This window comes from Sander lucioperca, chromosome 3 (genome assembly GCF_008315115.2).
Source record: "Sander lucioperca isolate FBNREF2018 chromosome 3, SLUC_FBN_1.2, whole genome shotgun sequence".
Taxonomy (NCBI): domain Eukaryota; kingdom Metazoa; phylum Chordata; class Actinopteri; order Perciformes; family Percidae; genus Sander; species Sander lucioperca.
The window spans coordinates 8,149,122-8,172,410 of NC_050175.1; the positions used below are offsets into that span (position 1 = coordinate 8,149,122).

At 39.6% G+C, this 23,289-nt stretch overlaps 1 protein-coding gene and 1 long non-coding RNA gene across 3 annotated transcripts in view; one reads left to right on the top strand and one right to left on the bottom strand.

Moving 5' to 3' along the window:
* The window catches only part of slc6a5 (solute carrier family 6 member 5), a 27,948-nt gene extending 15,697 nt beyond the window's left edge, over positions 1 to 12,251 (top strand). Inside the window, exons 12-16 of one of the 2 annotated variants that reach the window (XM_031323729.2) lie at positions 1,747 to 1,878; positions 2,300 to 2,399; positions 3,787 to 3,887; positions 7,523 to 7,690; positions 8,403 to 8,558. In XM_031323729.2, coding sequence (XP_031179589.1) covers positions 1,747 to 1,878; positions 2,300 to 2,399; positions 3,787 to 3,887; positions 7,523 to 7,690; positions 8,403 to 8,558 — 657 coding nt within the window. Of the gene's footprint in view, positions 1 to 1,746; positions 1,879 to 2,299; positions 2,400 to 3,786; positions 3,888 to 7,522; positions 7,691 to 8,402 lie in introns of both variants that reach the window. The other variant, XM_031323728.2, reaches the window with a different exon arrangement.
* On the bottom strand, positions 5,396 to 23,221 carry LOC116067323. Its single transcript, XR_004109175.1, has 3 exons — positions 23,208 to 23,221; positions 13,895 to 13,897; positions 5,396 to 5,592 (listed from the first exon to the last, which is right to left on the bottom strand). It is a non-coding gene; the product is annotated as an uncharacterized LOC116067323 (long non-coding RNA).
* Between the last annotated feature and the right edge of the window lie 68 nt (positions 23,222 to 23,289).

The following is a 23,289-nucleotide window of genomic DNA, read 5'->3' on the forward strand; positions in this document are numbered from 1 at the left end:
TATAATAATAATACTAATAATACATTTTATTTAAAGGCGCCTTTCTCGGCACTTAAGGACACCGTACAGGGTTACATAAGACATTTAAAAAAAAATATAAGAATACAGCAACAATAACAACAGCAGAAAGAGGCAGAGGCTAGAGGCAGGTGTGTCACCAGAATATATATTTATGGACTTTTACAATGTTTAATTATAATTAATAATATAATAATTATAATTCATTCATCAATTAATCAATCTGAAAAAGCTATTGTAAATGTTTTGCTAACACATGCATTTACATGATACACTAAGAAACTCAATATGAAAAAAAGAAAAAGAATATTAAATGAACCAATTAATAATTCTATTTCCTTATTCTGTTTTTAGGTTATTAATTAATAATTGCATTTTAAAATGTAGTCACAAAATATATTTTTTTCTTTCTAAAGGCTTACTGTTTTCTCACTGAAATGTTTTTGCTCATGGAAAATAAATTGAAACAATAATTCTATACACTTTTGTTGTGTTCTGTTCCCTTCAGCTTTAAGGCACTGTTTTGGTTTAACTGCAAACGCTCCCCTCATCAACCTTGTTTTCAGCATCATGCAGGCTGTATTCAGCAAAAAAAAGCATTGATAAACCCACTGTACACTGCATACCAGCACACAGACAAAGTTAGAACTTAGCTAATGAATAACATGGAGCATTAAGCAGCTGAAGAGACAGATATTACCCAGGTTAGGTGAGACTAACCAATACATTTTTAAAGTGCCTTCCTTTTCAGTACAACCCATACACAACTACTCTTCTAAGTTGCAAAAACTGTAATTGTGTCACTTACTGCACTGATTAATTCCTGTTGTTACTTCAGTGAACAAACACTTCAGTCTCCGGGATGTTTTCAAAGTCCAGAGCACCTCCAGATACAATCCTGGGCAAACAATTCCAGCTAAAACACCAACTCCTTTAAGTACACCGTGATGCTCCTGAGCCGAGCAGAGGAGCAGAGGGCACAGCGGCACATTAAGACACATGTCAACAGTAACAGTAAACGATGATGTTACTTTGCCTTGGCAGTGGGTGCTCAGAGGAGAGGGCTGGTGGCTTTGTTGTAGAAAGCAGCGCGGCAGTAATAGGCTTGGGATGTTGACGGGAAATTAGTTTTGGGAGCTCAGGAGGAAGTAGAGGAGCGGAGAGGAGGCAGATAGCTCGATGCCAATGGGTTTCTTCAGTACGCACACACATACACACAAACTATACCAACCTCACTCAATTTGCCTGTTTGTATATTCATCCACTTCTCTCCTCTGGGTTCTGAGCCATCATCATGTTACATTTGCCAATGAAATCTTCTCCTCCTCAGGATTAGGATAATGTTCTTTATTTGTTTTAGAAATAAATGAAATTAACGGCAAAAAATGTGTTTATTGGATGAATTGAAGAAAAACGGCTCACAACACTGGATACTGAATTCCGACAGCAGCAGCTGCTCTGATAGAAATGAGGCAAACCTGCTGACTGGAGGCTTTTCAGTTGAAATGCTGCTGCAAACTGGGCTAAATAGACAATTTTCAGTAATTCTGTAGTGGAGACAGCCAATCAGGATATGCTGAACTTTTTTTCAGGCAAAATCAATTTAAGCAATCTCTTGATTAAACATCTTTCATCATACTTAGTGATTTAAATAAATGTACTTTTCCCACCCTTATCTCCTGTTTTTCTCTGGTTCATTTTCCTTCCTGCCGCTCGTCTCCATCCCAGTTTGCCACCATTGAGACCATCGTAACCTCTGTGTCGGACGAGTTCCCCAAATACTTGAGGAAACACAAACCTCTCTTCACCCTGGTCTGCTGCGCCAGCTTCTTCATCCTGGGCTTTCCCATGATCACAGAGGTACGACACAAAAACACACATCTATATACACATTGATGGAACACCAAGGGCACTCTCCACGCGCCCTGCGACTCTTTCTTTGAATAAGTCGACAGATTTCTGCATGTGAAAGTGAATTGTCGCAGCCTTCAGAGGACAGGCTCACTGAGTGAAACAAGAGAGACAGAGTCTCATTAAAATCCTCCCAGACAGCTTCAGAGGGCAAAATCCAGCCTAAAGTAGGATTCATACATGTCGTTTCTTTTGATCCAGTACAAGTCAATGTGAAAGTTATGACCATGGACAAGTCAGAGGTGGAAAAAAAGTCAGTGAGGAGGAGGAGGATAAAGGGGTGTCATTGTAAGATGAAGCCTTCAATTGTTTTTGTAATATTTTGATTTGTGTGTGTGTGTGTGTGTGTGGGTGTGTTTGTTTGTGGCAGAGTGGGATGTTCATGCTGCAGTTGGTGGACACATTCGCAGCCTCCTACTCTTTGGTCATCATTGCGATCTGCGAGCTGGTGGGGATTTCCTACCTCTATGGTGAGCACAGCTGATCCTTTTTTATCTCATGACCTTTGACCAACAAGAATGAAAGTCTGAAGCCCTGCTAGTGGCAACTCCAGGCTGCAATTTTAAAGTTACATCCCATAATCAGATATCAAATATCAGATAGGATAACCTCTATCACACCATGGCTGCTCATTCTTCTTTCGGTCGACAAGGTGGGGCGTCAAGGTTTGTATATTTAGATTTTTAGTCCCTCGTGTGGGTCTGGCTCCAAAAGTGCTGGATCATATCATACACTACCATTTGCAGCTCGATAGCATCTTTTGTTAGACCCTCAATGCCTAGTTAAATACCCGTGTCTTTCAGACTCCACGCCCCCAGTTTGTGATGCAGGCTTTCTATTAAAAATGTGAAGTCTCCCAGCCCAAACCGAGATACCAGCGTGATGTCACTTGAGTAATCCCTTCAGTAACATTATACTAACTGTTTTCACAGACTGCATAGTCCTCCCTATGACTAGTGAACTGCCTTCGCAATGTACAATTAGTAGTAAAGTAGTGACGCTTAAATGGTTTGCCAAACCTAAAATAATGTTGTCAGTCTGGGTTAGTGTCCCATGAGGATTTGAATGCTGTTTCAGAGGCTTTTCAATTCGGAAATACAAACAATCTGGACTTAACACTGAATTTTTGTCTTTTGGGGTATACAAAATGACCAAATCTAAAGATCTTTTATTTAAATGTCAGCTCATTAAACCAGCTGCAGCAGCAGTAATTGTTTGAACATAACTTTGAAAATGAATGGTTTGATTTTGTCTACTGTAAATATATATTTTACATATATTATCCAGAAGTCCTTAATGGAAAGCAATTGTCACTTCCCTCTCTCTGCTGTGTACAACATGTTATTCCAGTCATGGCCACTAGGGGTCTCTGTTGTAACGTATAAGTCACACACACACACACACACACACACACATACACACACAGGCACAGAGCTCAGGTGTGTGTCAGATGGCTGTTACCAAGGAACAACGCAAGCGGCTCTCCTCCAGTTTGTCAGAGTATCAGTTCAAGTGACATATTGAAATGATTGTGTGACTCTGCCTCTTCATGTCACTCACTGTTATTCATCAATAAAGTCAGAGCAATGAAGACATCTGCTCTGACATCTGAAGACGCACGCATGCACGCACACACAGATACATGCACACACAGATACACACACACACACACACACACACACACACACACACACACACACACACACGCACACACACATTCATAAGGATTGATTGAATTTTCGAGTCCTTTTTTCAGGGACCTTATTAAACCAAGGTCACTCTCTGTGTCTCCTCTGCCTGACTTTCTGTTCTTTTATTTTATTTCATTTCTCTTCCTTTTTTTTCTTGTCCCTGCAGGTCTGCAGAGGTTTTGCGAGGACATTGAAATGATGGTTGGTTTCCAGCCAAACCGATTCTGGAGAATCTGCTGGGCCTTTGTGACTCCAACCATTCTGACGGTATGTTTGTTTTTGGTCATATCATTCTCTGTCTCTCTCACTCACACACACACACACACACACACACACACACATACACACACACACACACACACACACACACACACACACATTGACATGTGCGGCTTACATTTTTTCCATTTTCACTGTCGCCTTTCAAGTTCATTGATTTGCAATTGGAAAGGAACAGAGGAGAAATTGCTCCTGTTACACTAAAATCGAAAATTATTTCTTCCTTCAAATTCCTGTCATGTCACAAAGTCTCAAGTTGTTGTTGTTTTTCAAAACAGGAAGTGCCAAATAATCTGTTCAGCTACTGCAAACACACATATACATTTATTTCCAGAGAACACATTTTCTGTAAAATAGCCACTTTTTTGTCATATTCTGTGTAGCAGAATCTGTAAATTCTTAAGCACAGGAGCAGCATGCCAGTGTAGTACTCATGTTAGTAATTGTATTGGAAACCACTGTAGCTCCAAAGCACAGGTGACAATGACAAATGGAGCAGCAGTCGGGCCGGCAGGTCATCTTGCTGCTCTCAAGGGGGATCCAATTTCCTCAGAGAGCTCATTGATGCACAACCCCAGGCTAATCTATTTCTGTCTGACTTCTTTTTTTTTGATTTGTTTTCATTTTCTTCCTCTTATTCTATTTTTTTTTTCAACTCTGTCCCTTTTTCTACTCTCTTTTCTGCTCATCTTACTAAAATGGAAGGAATCTGTCTGTCTGTCTGTCTTTTTATTTATTTTAGTGCAAGCTCTTCTTCAAGATCTACTTAGATAATTTTTAATATTAGTGTGTTATGTACACACTGTGGAGTGTATTGGGAGGGGAACCCTTCCTTTTTATTGCTGTATGGCTGTATTGCTGCTTTCTCGAGAACCGCTCATCCAGACAACCTCCCACTAGACACTGCACTTCCTTGGGTCCTGAGGAATATCTGCCGTGACATTGGTGCACCCAGGGTGCGGTTTTTTCCGTGGGGATGCGTGGGATTTCCCCCTTTCTGGTCTACATATCCCTGCCTCTGCTGGATTATTTTTTTTATCCCCGGTGGGACAAAATGTATTCTCCCTGTTGGGGATTTCCTCCTCTGTGTCCCCCTTTTTGGGACAATGTGTCTGACTCCAAATAAAAGACCTATATATCCCGTGCATTTGTTATATTGGAATTACATTGATCCTAATCAAGAGCCAAATAAAACGATAAGATCAAGTTAAATACATTTGTTTAATCAGTCAAGCATCAGAGTTTCAATACACAGATCTGTGGGATCACAAAGCACGCAGAGACTAAGTTTCCCTAGCAACAGACAAAAAGCCAGAGCCGGTCCAAGTAACTCTAGACTGTCTGACCTTGTGAGCCCCTTTCTATACTTCCCCTCATCTCTTATACTTTCTTTCTTGGGCCCCCTCTTTTCTCCAGCACATGGAGTATTATCTTCACACAACACACGCCAGGGTTTAGAGGCCACTGTGCTGTATGTCGTCTTCATATTTGCTCTCACACAAAGCGGTACATTCTGCTCCTGTTTCATTTGTTATTATTACTCAATGTGCTTTACTCGAGGCCACTGTGACCCTAACTATCTTATAGTTATGGCTTAAGCTAAATAAGCATACACCAAAACACACTTGGTCTCTTATGGAAACCTTTTACATTCTTATTATATTTATCTGCAAATAGTAAGAACATTATTCTACTACCCCCATCAAATATTCCATATATTATATACCTAAAATAGAAGGATTTTAAACTACAGTTAAAGAACTTAAAAAACAGTCTATATTGCCATAGAACGATAAAATCCAAGCGGCAGTTGCTGTTTGCGTTTAGCCGCTACAGAGCTCCGGGACGCCGGCTACCAGCGGCAGTTGTTTATCCGCCAATAGGTGACTGTGAGTCGGCTACAGGCACCACCAGATGACGGTCTTTTCAGGGGCCATGGTAGTAGAGTTAAACCAGAAAAAGTGAGTGTTATGCGGCGATGAAAAGTTTTGGCACCAAAACGACTAGTTAAGTTTAGGAAAAAGACCATGGTTAAAACACTCCCGAGGAACGAACGAGCTATTCCTGGGTGAAAGTACTTTGTTTTCGCCGCAAAGTGAATTACACTCTACAGCTTTAAAGCGCTGTGTTTTATGTTGACACCACGAGGTGCTATTTCAATCTGAGTTTTTTTCCATTAAACATTTAAATTCATAAATAAGTGTTTGGCATGGCTGGCCGAGTGGCACTAAATCCATGGTATTGAAAGGGGGATTTAATTCTTTCATGTTTTGTTTTTGTTGTGCATGATCAAAACACCCCGCCCTCTGCTTTTTTCACAAATCGCACCCTGGTTGCACCCCCCAGCAATGCTAGAATATACGCCTCATTTGCTAACAGTTAGCTATTTGGGACCAGGCTATTTTCCGGAAACAAAGGCTTTCATTCGGAAAGTTACATTGCTGTTGCATGAAATGTTTTAGTTTGCTACATTGTAACATCTCCAGTCTCTCTTTCTTCTGTATCATTTTTCACTGTCATCCATCCTCTTCTTTATATGGAACAGTGGACACAGCTCTGTGTCCTAAGTTCACTGCAGTTAATTGGGAAGAAATCCACTGTACAGTCCTCGTTTAGTGCAGACAACATCAGGCTATACAAGTCTTAAAATGAACATTTGGGCCATTATTTTAAGATTCACAGTTGTTTGTATTCTTACCAATGAAAATTTGCATCTCAAAGATGCAGAACCTGGCAAATCATTTATTAATAAATTACTTCAGAAGTTATCACTCAAATTTGCTTTCATAGTTTAGCTTCCCGCTAGCTTTGAATGAATCATAGAGTGATTGGTTTCCCTAAAGGATTGTGGGGTTTTCAGCCACTAGTAAATTTAACTGTGTCCTCACTCCAGTATATACAGTAGTATTTGTAGTTGTGAGGAGCATAAAGTTGCAACATAATTTGCAGACATGTGCCCCAAAGCAAACCAGTCAATATGCGATATATGAATGTTGGATTCCAGAACTGGAGGTCATCTTGGTTATTTTTCTGCAGCTTGACAGTGACCTTCCAACACAAAACTTATGTGATGTTTCTTTGAGATGAAACTGTTCAAAAGACTGAACATGTTTTCGATGGTTCTCAAAAGGAAACTAGTGATTTTATTTTATTTATTTCAAAAATAATGTAAAAAAAAAAAGAAGCTACAAGTATAAAATTGTACATTTGCAGATTGTGTTGCAAACTTACAGCACAACATGGACAGATTTTGCTCTTCAGCTATAAAGATTGTTTCACACATTTGCCTTGTAAGTGAAGTTACAGCCTCACACACCTCATCATTAGAAATGAGTATCCTCTTGTAGCAGGCAACTCATTTTGCAAGTGATGAAAATAAACACACAAAAAAACTAAGTGTGCATCTTTCTATGGATATCTGCAAACACAACTCCATTTGGCAGCTTGTATACCTGTGGAACTGACCAGTGCAACCACAGCCTTAAACTTGTAGCCACTGAGCAGTGTCACTGAAGCAGAAGCCGAAGCGATGCTGCTCAAGGACACTGCGGCAGTAGTTCTTGACGGTAAGAGAGTAAGCATCTCATTTAACGCTCATTTCCTGGTTTCCTGTGTCTGTGCAGGGCATCCTGGGACTGAGTCTGTACCAGTGGAAGGGGATGACGTACGAGGACTACACCTACCCCACCTGGTCCATGGTTATGGGCTGGCTCATGGTCATCTGCTCCGTCATCTGGATCCCCATCATGTTCGGCATTAAGATGTACATCGCCCCCGGCACCTTTATGGAGGTAATAATTGAGACAAAGCTGTGACCAGACATTGTCACGTACGTTTTTGTTTTTGTCTGCTTCACGCACACGCACACGCACACGCGCACGCGCACACGCACACGCACACGCACACGCACACACGCACACGCACACGCACACACACACACACACACACACACACACACACACACACACACACACACACACACACTGTCGGAGAAATCAATAGTCTCATCCTTCGCGCCTAAGCAGGGAGAGGCGGGCTGCTGGCTGAGTATTAATTTGGACATTTTTTCAGGAGTCCGGCAGGTCCCTTTTAGATACTCAGATTAAAGGATGATGATGATCAGGTCTCTCACGTTCCCTCAGCAGCTCTGACAGCAGCCTCAATCACAGACCATCCTGCAACTTACATTTTGATCTCTTTCCTTTCTGTGACTGTAATAAATGCTGATCATCATCAGTTTTACTCATACATTTGGGTGATATTGTATGGTACTGCTGCAAAATAACTTCAAACCCACCACAACATTTGATGATGTTTTGCAAGCAAAAGGTACCCAATAACTTTCTTTTCATTTTTTTAATTGTAGGTTTTTATCAATAATCCTAGAAATGTACTTTTGTGATCCAAGCGAGCTACTGCTAAACAATTCTGTTCCCCATCCCCCCACTACAGATCTCTGTAGTGCTTCCTGTATAAACACGCTGTGTGCCTCTCCTCTTGCAGCGTCTGAAGCTGGTCTGCTCCCCTCAGCCTGACTGGGGTCCTTTCCTGATGAAGCACCGTGGAGAACGCTACAAGAACATGATGGACCCTCTTGGAACCAACTCCCTGGGCCTCAAGCTGCCCCCAAAGGACTTCCAGCTCGGCTCCTACCAGTAGCAGCCGCCCAGGCAGCACGGCACGGCACCGCACCCACCACCTCCAACCCCTGCAGGGGGCACCGGGAGGGGGGCAACATCCACCTCTTCTTCTCCCTCCTCCTCTCTCTCTTTCTCCTGTCCCTACCTCACCCTCTTTGCTTCCTGTCTTCCTCGCTGTATCATTGATGTGGAAAAAGCCTTCCTTTTCCCTCTTCCTTCTCTTCTTCTTCACCACTTCCTCTCTTCTCTCATGGAGGAGTGGCTGCCCAGGTGGAGTCTACTCCTCCGCTGCTGCTTCGTACTCGTTTAACGGGCTATCATTGCCCCCCACACATGGCCACTGATTACTTCAAAACCCTTCCCAGGGATCTTTATTCCAATAGAAAATTGTGTCATAAAATGACACAGCTCAGACTGCACTTGCAATATTAGACTCACCATAGCTGCTCCGTATGGAGTCGTGTGTGTGTGTGTGTGTGTGTGTGTGTGTGTGTGTGTGTGTGTGTGTGTGTGTGTGTGTGTGTGTGTGTGTGTGTGTGTGTGTGTGTGTGTGTGCGTGTGCGTGTGCGTGTGCCATCATATTTGTGTGCAGAGATAATGAATCATCTTGGTGCAAGCAGACAGGCAAACAAAAAGAAAATTGAGCGACAGAGAAGCAATGGTTCAACAAGCTCAGTGGGGATCTGTGTTTTGTTCCATCCAACAAATTTCCAACGGCAATACAAATAATATCAAAAAAATTTATAAAAAAAAATTCACTGGTATCACATTTTGTTCCTATCCAGCAGTATATATGTATATTCACAATAGCTACAGCTCAGTCGCTCTTGCTTTGTCAAAAATAGATTACAAGATCTGCAATGTGTGCCTCCTATGTCCCAGTAGAGTAGCAAATGCATCCTGATTGCCACTTTCAGTAGATACACTTTGGCCTGGATGACTCTGCAGTATGATAGAAGCTTGGGTCTTTTTTTCTCTCTGAACCCGAGGGATCATTTGTGAAACCCTCTCTGTTTATCTATTTATTAAGCCGTATTCCTGTTCTCCTTTTATTGTATTATCCTAGAATGTAAAGACCACATTCCTAACATAGGAAACCACTAGGGTAGTCCATCCTTCCTTTAGTGATGTGGCCATTTAACGATTTTGGTCTCGAAAACCTGACCTGATAGTCACTCTGTGCATATATACTGTATTTTAGACAGTGTATTTATCTCTGTATGTGTTGTGAACTTGTCAAACCATCTGTGAAAACCATCTTTACAATGTGCATCACATCAGTAGAGTAACAGTATAAAATATATAAATATATATATATGTATGTATATATATACATACATATACTATATGTATAGCCTTTCAGCAGAAGAGAGAACTAGCGAGACAGATTGAGTGTGTGTATGTGTTCATGTCTCTATGAACCCCATGTTTCTCTTGCTAGCTGTGTAATATCTTGTACAAAGTGTACACTTCTGAAAAAAATACTTTAAGTAGTAAGTGTGTGTGTGTGTGTGTGTGTGTGTGTGTGTGTGTTGTGTCCTCACAATTTTAGGAGCAGCGGCTGTGAGTAGATGAATATTAGACTAGAAAATGGCCTCCTTCTTCCCTGGAAGTGTACTTTGTCTCTTGTTGTTTGTGGTAGACCTCCGGAGACCTCTTCGCCATTTCAGACTTAAGCCTCTTGCTTCTCTGTGTGTCCTCGTGAAAAACAGGGTCTCAGGTATACTCGATTCTATCCGACTACTCCTGTAGTTGTAGGAATAATAGCATTCAGTGCATAGGAAACAGAGAGTTGAGCCATCCTAATGCTAAATTATATTGAAAGCAGCGTGGAAGTGTGTTGCAAAGGATCAGAATCAAAATACTACTTCCTGACGACCTCAATGCAGTATCACTTCGCTTTTTGCTTGCTGTTGCTTTAAAGCGCCTTGCGATGATTATACAGGACGTACGATTGACTTAACGTATTTTGACCAACTTTGTGCATTGCTAAATTAAGTATCTTGCTTTTTTTTTATAAAATAGTTAGCCGAGATTAAGTAAGAAAATCTAATTTTGAATGCCTTGAAATCAACTTGGAATTGAATTGGCACTTTGTTGACCATCGATACACTGCAGTTTTATTTACATATGCAGAAAATGAAAGGCTTTCAGGGACTTTCTGGTCATCTTGCTGACACTGTGATCCATCAGAGTCAGTCAAATTACTGTAATTTAGAACATACTGTGTGTCCCTGTTGGTTGTGCTGTCAAGACATCATCAGCGAACATGAGATCATTTCTGTGGGCGTAAAAAAGTCAATGCCAGAGGTAACACCACACCAAAGCCCGGTGCAGCTCAGCAGGCGTCCGACTGGCTTTGCAGCCTCTTTAAATGTGACATGACAGGCAGCCAACTTTTACTTTGTGGGCTGCAAACCAATTACCTACACAGTAACAGCATGTATCCACTAAGAAGCAATTAGTCCTTTCCACACTTTGAGCAGTTGGTTATGCATTTTCATGTTGACACAAAGTCATGATTGGCTTTATTATGCTTTTAAAACTGCAGGTATTTACTTGTTGAGTGGTTTAAACAGACAGGTATGGATGCAATTACAGTTGCTCAGAGATTTAAGGGTCTCTAACTATTTCTCTAAGCCATGTCTATTCATAATCTTGACATGAAAATAGCACAGATATGATTTAAGAGGTTGTAAACAAATCAATTATTGAGCACAAATGCCCTGTTGTTAAATAGCTTGCTTGCTCCACAGTGTTGCTTTTGTTAAGACTTAGTGCGTTTAGATCTAGTTGTTCAAATGTGATAATAACGTATGTCTTTGTGTGTGTGTGTGTGTGTGTGTGTGTGTGTGTGTGTGTGTGTGTGTGTGTGTGTTTGTCTCTGTATTAGTTTAGTGAACTCCACTTAACTGTCAATCAGATGTTTGCATGGCCAGTCTCAGAGTAGATCACTGAAAAAAGAGGAGATTTACAGGATTTATTTTGCTTGGAAGCCTCGGCCTGATGCTCCTTTTTCTCTTTTCTGACGGATATCAGGATCTTAGACCACCATTTGTGAACTTGAGCTGGGTGAAACTTTTAACACTAATATGCCTAAAAAAAAAAATCAATCCTATGGCAACCACTCACTTGAGAGCGGGGGGGGAGGGGGGGGGGGGGCTAAGTAGCAGGCTGGCATTTTTAAATCATGTGTTGGATGTAGTGGACAGTGTGCTCTTTGTAGTAAGACTTGAATGATAAAAAGCCTTTTATGCCCTGAGATAGATTTAAATGATCTCCTTTAGGGCCACAGCTAAATAGCTATAGGTTGTGTGTTTTGTGTCCCTGTGTTTCCATTTCTACTGGTCTTCTCTGCTTTTGGTTTGAGAAAAAAAATGGCTTAGGGTTCAGTTAAAACCACATTGCTTCATAAAATATAACACTAAAGAGCTTGCATGTGCAGTTTGTGTTGCTGTAACTCAATGTCCATGTATAGTCATCTTTCTCCTTTCTCTCTCAATAGTATAAGTCTGTGCATGTTTACGTTAGGGAGCTTTTCGTTCTACATAATGTGAAACAGAGGGTTGTCCTTCTTAGACAGGAGGAAGAAGAAAAACCAACAGAAAAAGTAACTGTCAATTCGCTTTGCCTGCAAGTCAACTTTGGGCAGTATAGGTAACCAAAGAAAGAAGTACTTTAACTAGGGTTGTCGTGAAAACAAACTTTAGAAGAAAAAAGAAATGTGTCATCTGCGTATAGGAGGTTGAGATACTGCCATCCATATCCCATGTAGTGTTCCTCGATGTTTGCCAATACGTTACAAAACATCTTCAGGTAACCATTGGCCTTATAGATGTCCTCTTATGGTAGAATATTGTATGTATTTCAAAAATAACACCACAGAATAGCTTATCGTCTGTCTCATACGGTACCTATATAGTGTTCCTATTGTTATGTATGTTGTGTCTTTTTGGCACTTTATTGTCTGACCTATGAATGCATAGGTTAAATTTCTAATTACTTGAGTAATGTCATATATTTCTGTGTTCTATGTGAGGTACTGCTGCCTATGGATATAGATATGTGCCTCCAACAGCCCATGACATCCTTTTGATTTAAAAAATAGAGAGTAGATATATAACAAATATGTTTTAAAATCGGTGTGAGATAAGAAAAAAAAAAAAAAAAGAAGAAATATAAATCATATATGTGAAATGCATTTATTTATTTTCAATGTCATCAATCTTTGAGGCCCTACCTCAGATTTTGTATTTATGTATAGAAATGCAATTGGATTATAGTATCTTTGCCAATAATAATATATCGCTATTATATCATGAAATGTATAACCTATGAATCAATAAATAAATGTTATTGTTTTCTTCGTTGTCACTGTCTTTTAGAGAAGCCCCCTTCTGTGTAAGTGGAGCTACTGTATAAACAAAATCGACATAAGGAAATTAGGTTTGAGACAGTAATTCCCCTCTGTGACCTGTCAATCAACTTTTATATTCAGCTGCTAGATATGAAGGCATTGCGGCTATGTAAAAAATTGACATACTGTTTGTTGTTTACAGAAAAAATCCTGATCAAAGAGGTTGAAAGAGATTGAAAAAAAAAAGACAATTTGAATGTTCCTGTAGGCATTTGTTTGTGGGTACATACAATGTGCTGCTGAACACCAGTAACTGTGGTAAACAAGCTTGCATATTTCATGTCAAACTGATTTGCAATTTAAATTCATTTGCATGAAGCACAGCAGTTAGTAGCCTACAGTATATCACGTACACAGAAAGTCCCTTAACAATGCTGGGAAGCCGAAAGACTGTTGAGATTTATAGAATTCACTGCCTCAATGGTATCAAGGCTAACTGATTTGTTATGAAAAGGCAGGAAAATAAAGTGAATGCAATTGATTTGTAAAATACATAAGTTCTACAGATAATGACATAGGTAATAAAATCAATATTCCCAAAATATTACTGGCACAAACGTTGGGTAATTTAGTAGCAAAATGTTTTTTTTAAAGTGCATGTTTATAATATATTTTTTTAGATATGACTGCTGAAAACAGGAGAGGGGAAGGGCCGCAGGTTGGAATCAAACCTGCAGCCACTGCGGCGAGGACTGAGCCTCTGCACGTGGGGCGCACGCTCCATCAGGCGAGCTACCCAGGTGCCCCTTAGAGTGCATGCTTAATAGATTTGTTTGGATGAAAAAAATCTAATCACACATATGATTGTGCAATATTTAAAACAAGACTACAGCCACGCTAGTGGCTCTGTGAAGCTGTAGGCACAGAGGTGGTTTGAGGTGAATGCTAATATGTTAATGTTTAGCTGGTAAATATTATAGTATATTTACCAGATTCACCAGCTAGCCTGATAGCATGCTAACATTTGCTAATTAGCACTAAACAGCTGAGGATCATGGTGATGTCATTAGTTTTGCAGGTGTCTGGTCATACACAGAAGTATTGGGGAAACCGAAATTTTGACCTGATGATGGAGGTAGATGAAACGTCAGAGGATCACAAAAGTCAGTAGGTGTCATCCTCTGGGGACTATGAATATCTATAAAATGTAATGGCAATCCTTCCAATAGTTTTTGAGATATTTTAGTCTAGACCAAAGTGGTGGAACAATGGACCAACTCTGCTACTTAGCTGAAAATATCACATACTTTTAAAAGATAATTTCTGAATCAGTCTAAATCCTTAAAGTACATAAATGCCAGGAATGTGAACAGGTAACAACCAAATCCATTGTTATTAACAGCTTGAGTAAAATGTATCCTATTGGGGGAGCTGATGTCACCTTGTGTGTAGTTTTTGGTTGAAATAAAAACCTGCAGACTCTTATACCGCTGTGGCACAGCTGCCCCTTTGAAGGAATAGTTCACAGCAAAAAGAATGATCACATCTCACACCCATATGTCTGTGTACACTCTGAACACAAGAAATGTTAACTACCATAGTTTCACTTCACCCTCCTCCCTTAAACGGTTAAGATAAACAGGGTGACTGCGCTTTTTATTGCTCATACACAGCATTGCGAATCCTTCAAATGTTATTTCATGCATCAAAAGTCCAGCATCAAGCAGAAAAAACAAGCATTTACCTCTTTATCTTTGGCATTCTCCTGTCTGACAATCCCTTGTTTCAGAAATCCCAAACGTCACTCTACAGAAGTGACTATTCTTCAGGAGAACCTCAGAATTAAAGAGGCAAACATGCGATTTCTGCACCAACAACTACAGAACACTTGAATTATGCTGCATGAGTATATTTTCTGTCATTATTTGTTGTATTTGTATTATTTCCCCCTGCGATTGATTTTAGCTATAGTAGTTTATTCTCCAAATGAGCATTCATTCTGAGTAGTCAGATGAGCCTCCTGAATATATGCCTCCAGCTCCTAACATTTTAGCTGCAGCTGTTTAACAGTCTACCCAGGGGATGAGCAATTAAAGTACGGAAGAATCCTTTGCTAAAAGGCAAAAAAGCTACAAATCGAAATTGTAGAATGTTCCGTTATTTACCAAAAATGACACAATTTACCCAGATTAACATTGGACTAAAATGATCAGATGGTAATTTGGAGTGGAATTTTTATTTTTACTTTCCAATTGGAATTGGACACAAGATTCAGAAGACAAAATACCTGTGCAATTATTACAAACCAGAGGGGAGAGTCTCCCCTTGTTTTAAGATACAGCATCATTTACCATCTGTTGTAAAGCACTTAGACCTGAAAGTTTAGTTGAGGAAAAGTGCTGCCATCTGTACAGTCACCTCCATCTTTTCTCTTCTCAAACTAATGTAGGATCAAAGATCTCTGCAGTAGGGAAAAATAAAGTTTGATGTGTGCAAGAACACTTTGTCTCCTTTTTGCAGGTGGTGACATTCAGACATTTATCACTCTGACCGCGGCTGTCTCGCCGACAGCCTGTTTGTTTACTTCACCATCATTTAAAAGTTGCCTGGCTCTCGGCTTGAAGACTCACAGTTTCCTGCCTGTATTCAGCTGACAAGAAAATCCTTCATGATGTATCTCATCAGCTGATAAAAGCTGATGAGATAAGGCAGGAAGTGGGCTGACCTTGGGGAGCTGAAGACGTCACGACAACAACCAGCCAAATATGCTTATACGCTTGTAAATCACCCATTCTGTTACAATGAGAACTAAGAAGGCAGTTGAAACCAACATTATGACATAATTAAAGGGTTCCTGTTCTTTCATGCCTCTCATTGTGAACTCTGCTTACGTGCTTTCAATACTGCTGAAAGTTTAAGTATTTAATTTTTGATTATTGTCAAAACCCAACATGAGAGAAAAAGGAAATGCTATTATTAAAGGCCTCTTATCCACCTCCAGCCACAGTCACAGACAATAGAGTGCTGCACTCCTATTATTTATTTGCGTATTTATTTGACTTTCTGCTCCTAAAACATATGAGTTTGGTAATTAAATAGCAATGAATTAGAGAACGATTTCCTGTCTAAACACACTTTAAAGCCAGTGTTTGTGTTAATTGTTTCTCCTTGACTTGAGAGCATCATTCACGAGAGACACTCTGGAAACATCGCTTTCATTTGCACCATTGTCAGATTCAGTGACAGGCACACAAACATTTCTTCGTTCTTTTGTTTTGTTCGGCTATTTGAGTTGTAAACCTTTAGTGCTGTGGGGGTATTCAGAATGAGAAGCCACTTTATTGGCCAAGTATGTGTACACACAACTGGTACACATACAAGGAATTTGACTCTGATTGTTTGTTGCTATCAATATACATCCACATAAATAGACATGCAGGTAAAACAAGGACAACAAGGTAAACATAAACATTTGACTATTATGTACGGATATCCATTTGTATGTAAAAGTACCTATAGCCTTCATATACAAAAAGACAACAACACAATGGAATTTGTAAACAGTAAGATACAATAGTGCAATGATGCAGAGTGCAAAGGGTGCTAAATCATAAACGTGGGATGATTAATGTAACAGGTTGCTTTATATACTTGAGGTAGGTGGATATGACAGTATATAATGCACGGAGTATGTAAGTGATGACAACACACAACATAGTGTCCAATAACATGAAAGAAAATTGTATTATCACGCTTAATGGTCCAAATCATAATCCATTTTGTTTGTTGTCAGTCTAACTCAGTTAGGTGTGTAACACCACAGAACAGCAGACATCTTTTGTAAAAAAAAACTCACCACACACACACAAACCCATCCTTTCTTACATAATCATGGTATTAAGACTGATATACCGTACAGTACATGAGATGACAATGACAGTTCTGCCTATAGACACACCGTGCATGATGAGTTTGGGATCATTGCTGTGCATCTCACAGCACTATATTTTCCCTCTTTCACATGTCAGTCACAGAAAATTATTTCCTGTTGTTGTCTCTCAACCCTTTGGGATCATGTTATTCCTGTGCTACGACCTGCACTCCAAAACATTTATAAAAAGTTTCTCACAGCTAATGACTTCACATCACAGCTGCTTTCAGTCACTTAATGTTCACATCTTTGCAAACTCCAGTACACCAGTAATTTTCCAGACAGCTGGAAATTATTAAACACAGAAGAAGGTTGAACCCACGTTCTACAGTTGCAAGACATGTCAATCAGGTAGAACAAAATGTGTCTCATCCCAATGCGGTCATATGGAGCAAAAGATTACAACAGCAGTGGCTAAATGTTCCACCTTCTTCATCAGCTGGTCAAGCTAAAATAGGCTAAAAACATCCACAGAGCTGCAGAGTTGGGTAATAATTCTCTGTGAGTTTGTCACTGCAAGTAACTCCCCATACACATAGTTATCCTTTGAGTACATTTTTAATTTAACTTCAGCAACTGGGAAAAAAAACATAATGCAACTTGCTAATTTAAAGAGCACCACAGTATTTGATCTCTGCTTTGTTTCTGCTTTAAAAGAAATGTGTTCACACTAACAATTAAGGACCACCCAAGGCTAATTCACTAAAAAAAAAAAAAAAAAAAACATACTTTGGATGACTTCATTTTACATCATCATGAGTCACTTATTCACTTCTTCTTTCAGGACATTCTTATTTATAGAAATATGTGGTATTTTTCTAAGGTTAACTAGTTCTCATGGCAGCATCCAGCTTCCATATAATCTACTTTATGATCACATTATCCAACATGTAGCCCTGCAGGTATGTTAACCTAAGCAGTGTTTATCCTGCTATGGCTAAAAGGCTTTGATATTTTGGATACAATGATAACAGTTGTTAAATCGAAGCAAAGAGCTGACCAATACTGATAGCCTTTTCATAGGGACTAATGTATTTCAGGGAGGCTGCACTTTGAAATGGCGAAAGGTTGCTCTGTCTGCCTCCCAGATACTCACCTGTTTGAACCAATCTTTTTGTCTCTACCGCCAACTCTCCTTTGAAAGGCCTTTACAAAAGATTTTTTAAATCTGGTTGCAGGGGTTTTATCCATAAGTCCCGAGGTCAGGCAATGGTGTTGGGGGTGATGAGGCATGGCTTGCAGTCGGTGTTCCAGCTCATCTGAAAGGTGTTGGCTTGGGTTGAGATTGGGGTTCTGTGCAGGCCAGCCAAGGTCTTCCACACTCTCTGAAAACCATTTTCTAAAGAAAGGACCTTCCCCAAACTGTTCCCACAAACTTTGAAACACGCTATTGTCAAATTGGACCCCAAATGCCTCAGAGCAAAACTACACAAAAGTTGTATTTAAGTAAATAGCTTCCACCTGAATGCAATATGCCCATGTATATATATATGTCCCAGGGTGGATTGAGGGGAAGTGGGTATTAGAGCGGTAAATAGGAACACTTACACTTACTTGAAGTGTAAGAGATGATTTGTCTTTTAATATGTGTGAATTGACAGAGGGGGGTGTTTATAATGTCTAGGAGACGCAGTATAACACAAATGCAAATCACTGTATGACATTTACTTACCGAGAGATGAGCTGTATACTGTAGTTGTTTCTGCACAGCAAATTAATATTTCCTTATTATTCACCTAGATTTTAATTATTGCCGTTGTCTTTGTGACTAAATTCCGTGACTGTGTGGTTTTATTTATTTTGTTTAACATTTTTTTTTTATGAACATTTAAAAAAAAAAAAAAATATCTGGAGGTGGAGCTTTCTTTAGGCACATCCTGTTGGATCATTGATAAAGAGTCAGCCATCTTGTGGTGTACCAAACAAACAGCAGACCTCCAGTACTTCAGTTAGTGTTGCCAAGTTCTCCTTCATGTTTGGTTTTCTTGTTACTTGAGCACCTATTGACTAGTGAAGTAGCGAGAGTACACCTTTTCTCCATGTTTTTACAGCAGCCTGAAGCCAAGTCTCAGCAATGTTTAAGTCATCTTGTTCTTCATCCAACCAACCTGTAGCCATCTCCACCATTCAGAGGTAATGTAAACTTTAAACTGTTAAAGCGATTAATGGATTAAATCTGTCAGTGTTAAGATGAAACATGGAATATTGCTGCAGTAGTAGCTATTAGGCTAACTTTACTGAGTTTGAGGTAAAAGTGTAATGCTAGCATAGCGCTAGTGGTATGTTACAGTTTAGCTACTTCGAATCAAACCCCTCCTAGCTTAGCCAGCTGTCTCTTAATCAATCAAGATATAATGACTTCTGCCATAGGCTACTTTGAACCCAAAACATATTTAACTAAGATTATTTAGGTCTAAAAAGGTACCAAGATACCAATGTTTTAATCTAACTTGCACCTTTACCAACATTAAATTTGAGTTAGAGCCAAAGTTGTGATGTTACTAGCTTCTGTAACTCAGCAGTCTCTCATTGGGCTTTTTCTTTTGGGTTTTTTTCACCGGTCTTTCGAAGAAGGTGAAACGCCATGTGGTTCTAGGGGGTGCAAAAGCATGCACTGCACCCTCAGTGTAATATTTTGCAACCTTGGTTGAAATTTGAATACATAATATAATAAATAACTAATGATAATAGGGGAAAAAAATAATTGTAATGAAACTTGCGCTGTTTGCCAATCAATAATTAAATAACGTGCAGTAGTTGCATCACAGTCATCATATGGCATCACACCACAGTGAATGATACAGATCAAATTGCTTTAGTTTAGACTTATGAAGCTATGGTTTTAATGTTATCCTATCTCAGCGGATGTACATTGCTGGGATAAAGCCTTGAACCGGATGTCCCTGCCCTCTGGCTATCTCTGCTATTGGGGTTTAGCACCGCTGAGGACGGTTGTGATTGGTTTAAAGAAATACAAACAAGCCAGAGCATTTTTTTCCTCTATCTCAGAACAATATTTTAACATCATTTTTGTTAATGCCTTTGCTTGGGTCCGATTTTTTTCCAGCAAAGTCACAAAATGATTTGCGACTTTGCTGCTTAGGACAGCAGGTGTAGTAAAAACACTACCGCTCTTGTCCAAAGCGTTCCTCATACTATCACCCTCGCCGGGGCATGTACAGTATGTATGCTAAACATGTCTGTCAACAATAGAAACAAGTAATGTTCTAATAGCTAAAAGAAATGCTTGTACATGCTATAATGTGTTGTAATGACAAAATGGTGCAAAGTGGTCACAGTGAGTTAAAATGTGATCTGAGATGAACATTGCAAAAATGTGTTATGTATCTGGAATTGTTCATTAGCTGTGTGTGATATCTGTCAAGGTGAATGGACTCTGAACAGATTTTAATCTGGTCCAAAGACTGAATAAAACTTTCTGTGAGAGAAAGGACACTGAATACATCCTGGAATGTAAGTGGGTTAAACTCATCCCTTACCTAACTGCATTTTGTTGTGGTATCTTGTTTGTGATTTATCTGGATATTCACATTTTTTGTTCATAATCTTTCAATTTATTAGTGTACTTAATATGATTTTGTAGTATCTGTTGGATTGTTGTGGTTTGCTGTAGTGTACTTGACATAGGGACCTGACTACTGCAGGATTAGGCTTCCTGTTACAAATGAAATGTATATTTTCAGAGTCTGATGAGATGATGAATTCCTTTATTCACTCATATTGACAAGACCATTCAATGTGAAAGTCATGGAAGTGGATAATTGTGCAGACAGTAAGCTGTAAAGACTGAAATGAGTGTTAAAGCTGCATTGCATTGTAAATAGTGATGACATGCAGGCAGCCAGTTCATCATTTCAAAATACCTTTTAGGGCTGACTTCCATCATCCATGTTTTATTACACCTGTGAGCTGCTTAAGGAGACCTAAAGAAAGCAGGGTGCCTCAGATATCTAAAAATATTTGTTTGCTACTAATCCAACTATAGAGCAAGACAGACATCAGAGGTCTGCTGCTGAGTGTAATATAACCCTTCAAAGACTACACCGGTTCTGCTGACAAGAGGATATTAAATCCCAAATAAAGTCTCCTTTAGTAGCAAGAACAGAGGTGCAGATGTGCCTATCTCATGCCATGCTCAAGCCGTTATGGAGGTCAGTGCTGTGCTTCACGCTGTTGTTTTCTGAACTGTGTGCAGAGATAAAGACAGTCTCCTGTGTCTTTAAAGTGAGGCAGCTATGGAAATGTCAGACTAGATCACACAGCTTCTTGGTAAGTAATGTATTAGTATTTTTCAGAAATATCCTGAACATTTGTGGAAGGTATTCTTGATCCAAAAGCAAGTTTAAAAGATTGCTCCACCAAACAAAACCAAACTATACAATCTCTGAAGCGCCCTTCCAACCTGAAATTGACTGGCAGAGCTCAAGTCATTGGCAGTGACAGTGAAACACAAGTTAAAAATGTGCTCAGATTTGAAGCATTTAGGTTTTATAAAGTTTATAAATAGCTCTGAAGAAGTCCAGATTTGTCCCTGAGAGACTTTTTTGACAAGCATCTCCACAAGGATAAAGTCTCTTTACCAGAATTTTTTGTAAATCTTTTGGCTTTAAAATGTTTAAATGTTTATTGACCCCACCCACCACTAATGAATTTCCAGCCTCAGTCTCTGAAATATTAACAACACCTCCATACCCTCAGTCACAGCATCATGTCTGAAATACTGCACAACTGTGAAAACACGTTATGTGATCAACAAAATGTGCTGTGTGTGAGAATTAGACTGAAATGCCATTTTGCTTTACTTAATTATTCACTCAGACATTGTGTTTATGTGAGTGTTTGTTTGGGAGTGGGGTTTACTTTGCACTAGTCTATATCGACAACGTTTCATTTTCCGGGATTGTTCAGGTGCCGCTGGAAATTCGGCCATATGTCCCTCATTTTGACCGGATGTCCCTCACCTTCCGCTTTCTTTGTTTTGGATTTCTAAACTCCGGTGGATTTATGAGGTCTATGGTTAGCTGCTCCTCAGATCTCTGCAGGGTAAATCCAGACAGCTAGCTAGACTATCTGTCCAATCTGAGTTTTCTGTTGCACGACTAAACCAACCTTTGAACGTACACATGCTCTACCAAAACAAGTTCCTTCCTGAGGCTATTTTGCAGAGGTACCATTGCTCCGTCTGGCCCAAGACGATTGTGATTGGTTTTTAAGAAATGCCAATAAACCAGAGCACGTTTTTCTCCCATCCCGGAGTACTGTGTGGTCTAGCCAGACGCTCCTCTGCAGCACTGTGATGGAAGATCTGGCAGTGTGAGACTAACTTTGCCCCAACCAATCAGTAGTGATGGATGTATTCTGTACATCACACTAGAGATGAGCCGATACCGATACCAGTATCGGTATCGGCTCCGATACAGCCTAAAACGCTGGTATCGGTATCGGGAAGTACTGGAGTTAATGCACCGATCCGATACCACGTAATAAAGCCCTAAAGAAAATCTACATTAAAGTAGTTTATGTATGTTCTTTTTCCGTTATAACTGACTGTCAAACTGGATAATAAAAGAAAGTTCTGTGGCATTCATTGTTTGTGTTTGTTCATGTTTCACAAAGAGTTTAACCTGAGCCAGACTGACAACAAAGATAGAAATAATATCACATCCATACAGGGATAGTAGTATACAGATGTTAAAACATAATAAAATATATGACACACTGGTATCGGATCGGTACTCGGTATCAGCTGATACGTAAGTTCAGGTATCAGAATCGCTATCGGGAAGCAAAAAATGGTATCGGGCCATCTCTACATCACGCTGGTCGTCATTATCAGTTAACACAGAAGCTGTTCTTATGGTTGCTAGGAGTTAACATTTATTAATGCCGGTTCAAGAAATGGGTTGATTGAAGAGTTGTTATAAAGCAGCTTAACTCCTTCTATAGCTTATTTTTGTGGCATTTCTTTGTTGTTGGCATACCTCTGGCACAGGAAGATGGCATCCCCATTCTTAATCCTGCCTACAAAGCTCTGATTGGCTTGGTAGTTTTTCTACAGGGGAATCAATCGTCACTAAGTACAACACAGTCCTATTCTATTTTACAAAACCTAGATATCGGTTATCTTGGATTTATAAATTCTGCTTTTGTGAAACAGCCCCCTGACTTATTTCAATAGCTGAAAAATGTGATGTGGGCGATTGAGACATCTGAAACTAGACTAGAGTGTGTAGAGTGACGCTAGAATTTGGACTGTAGCACGTTATCAAAGATGAAGAAAAAGACAACTAAACAACAGTCAGTGTGTTTATGTTTAATATAGGTAGGTTATATATGTAGGTACAGGACAGGTCGAGAACAAGCAGATGTAGAACCGGCCAATTGTTACTTATATTTAAAGGATGACTCTATCTCAATATTCATTGTCATTTTGCTTGAGAG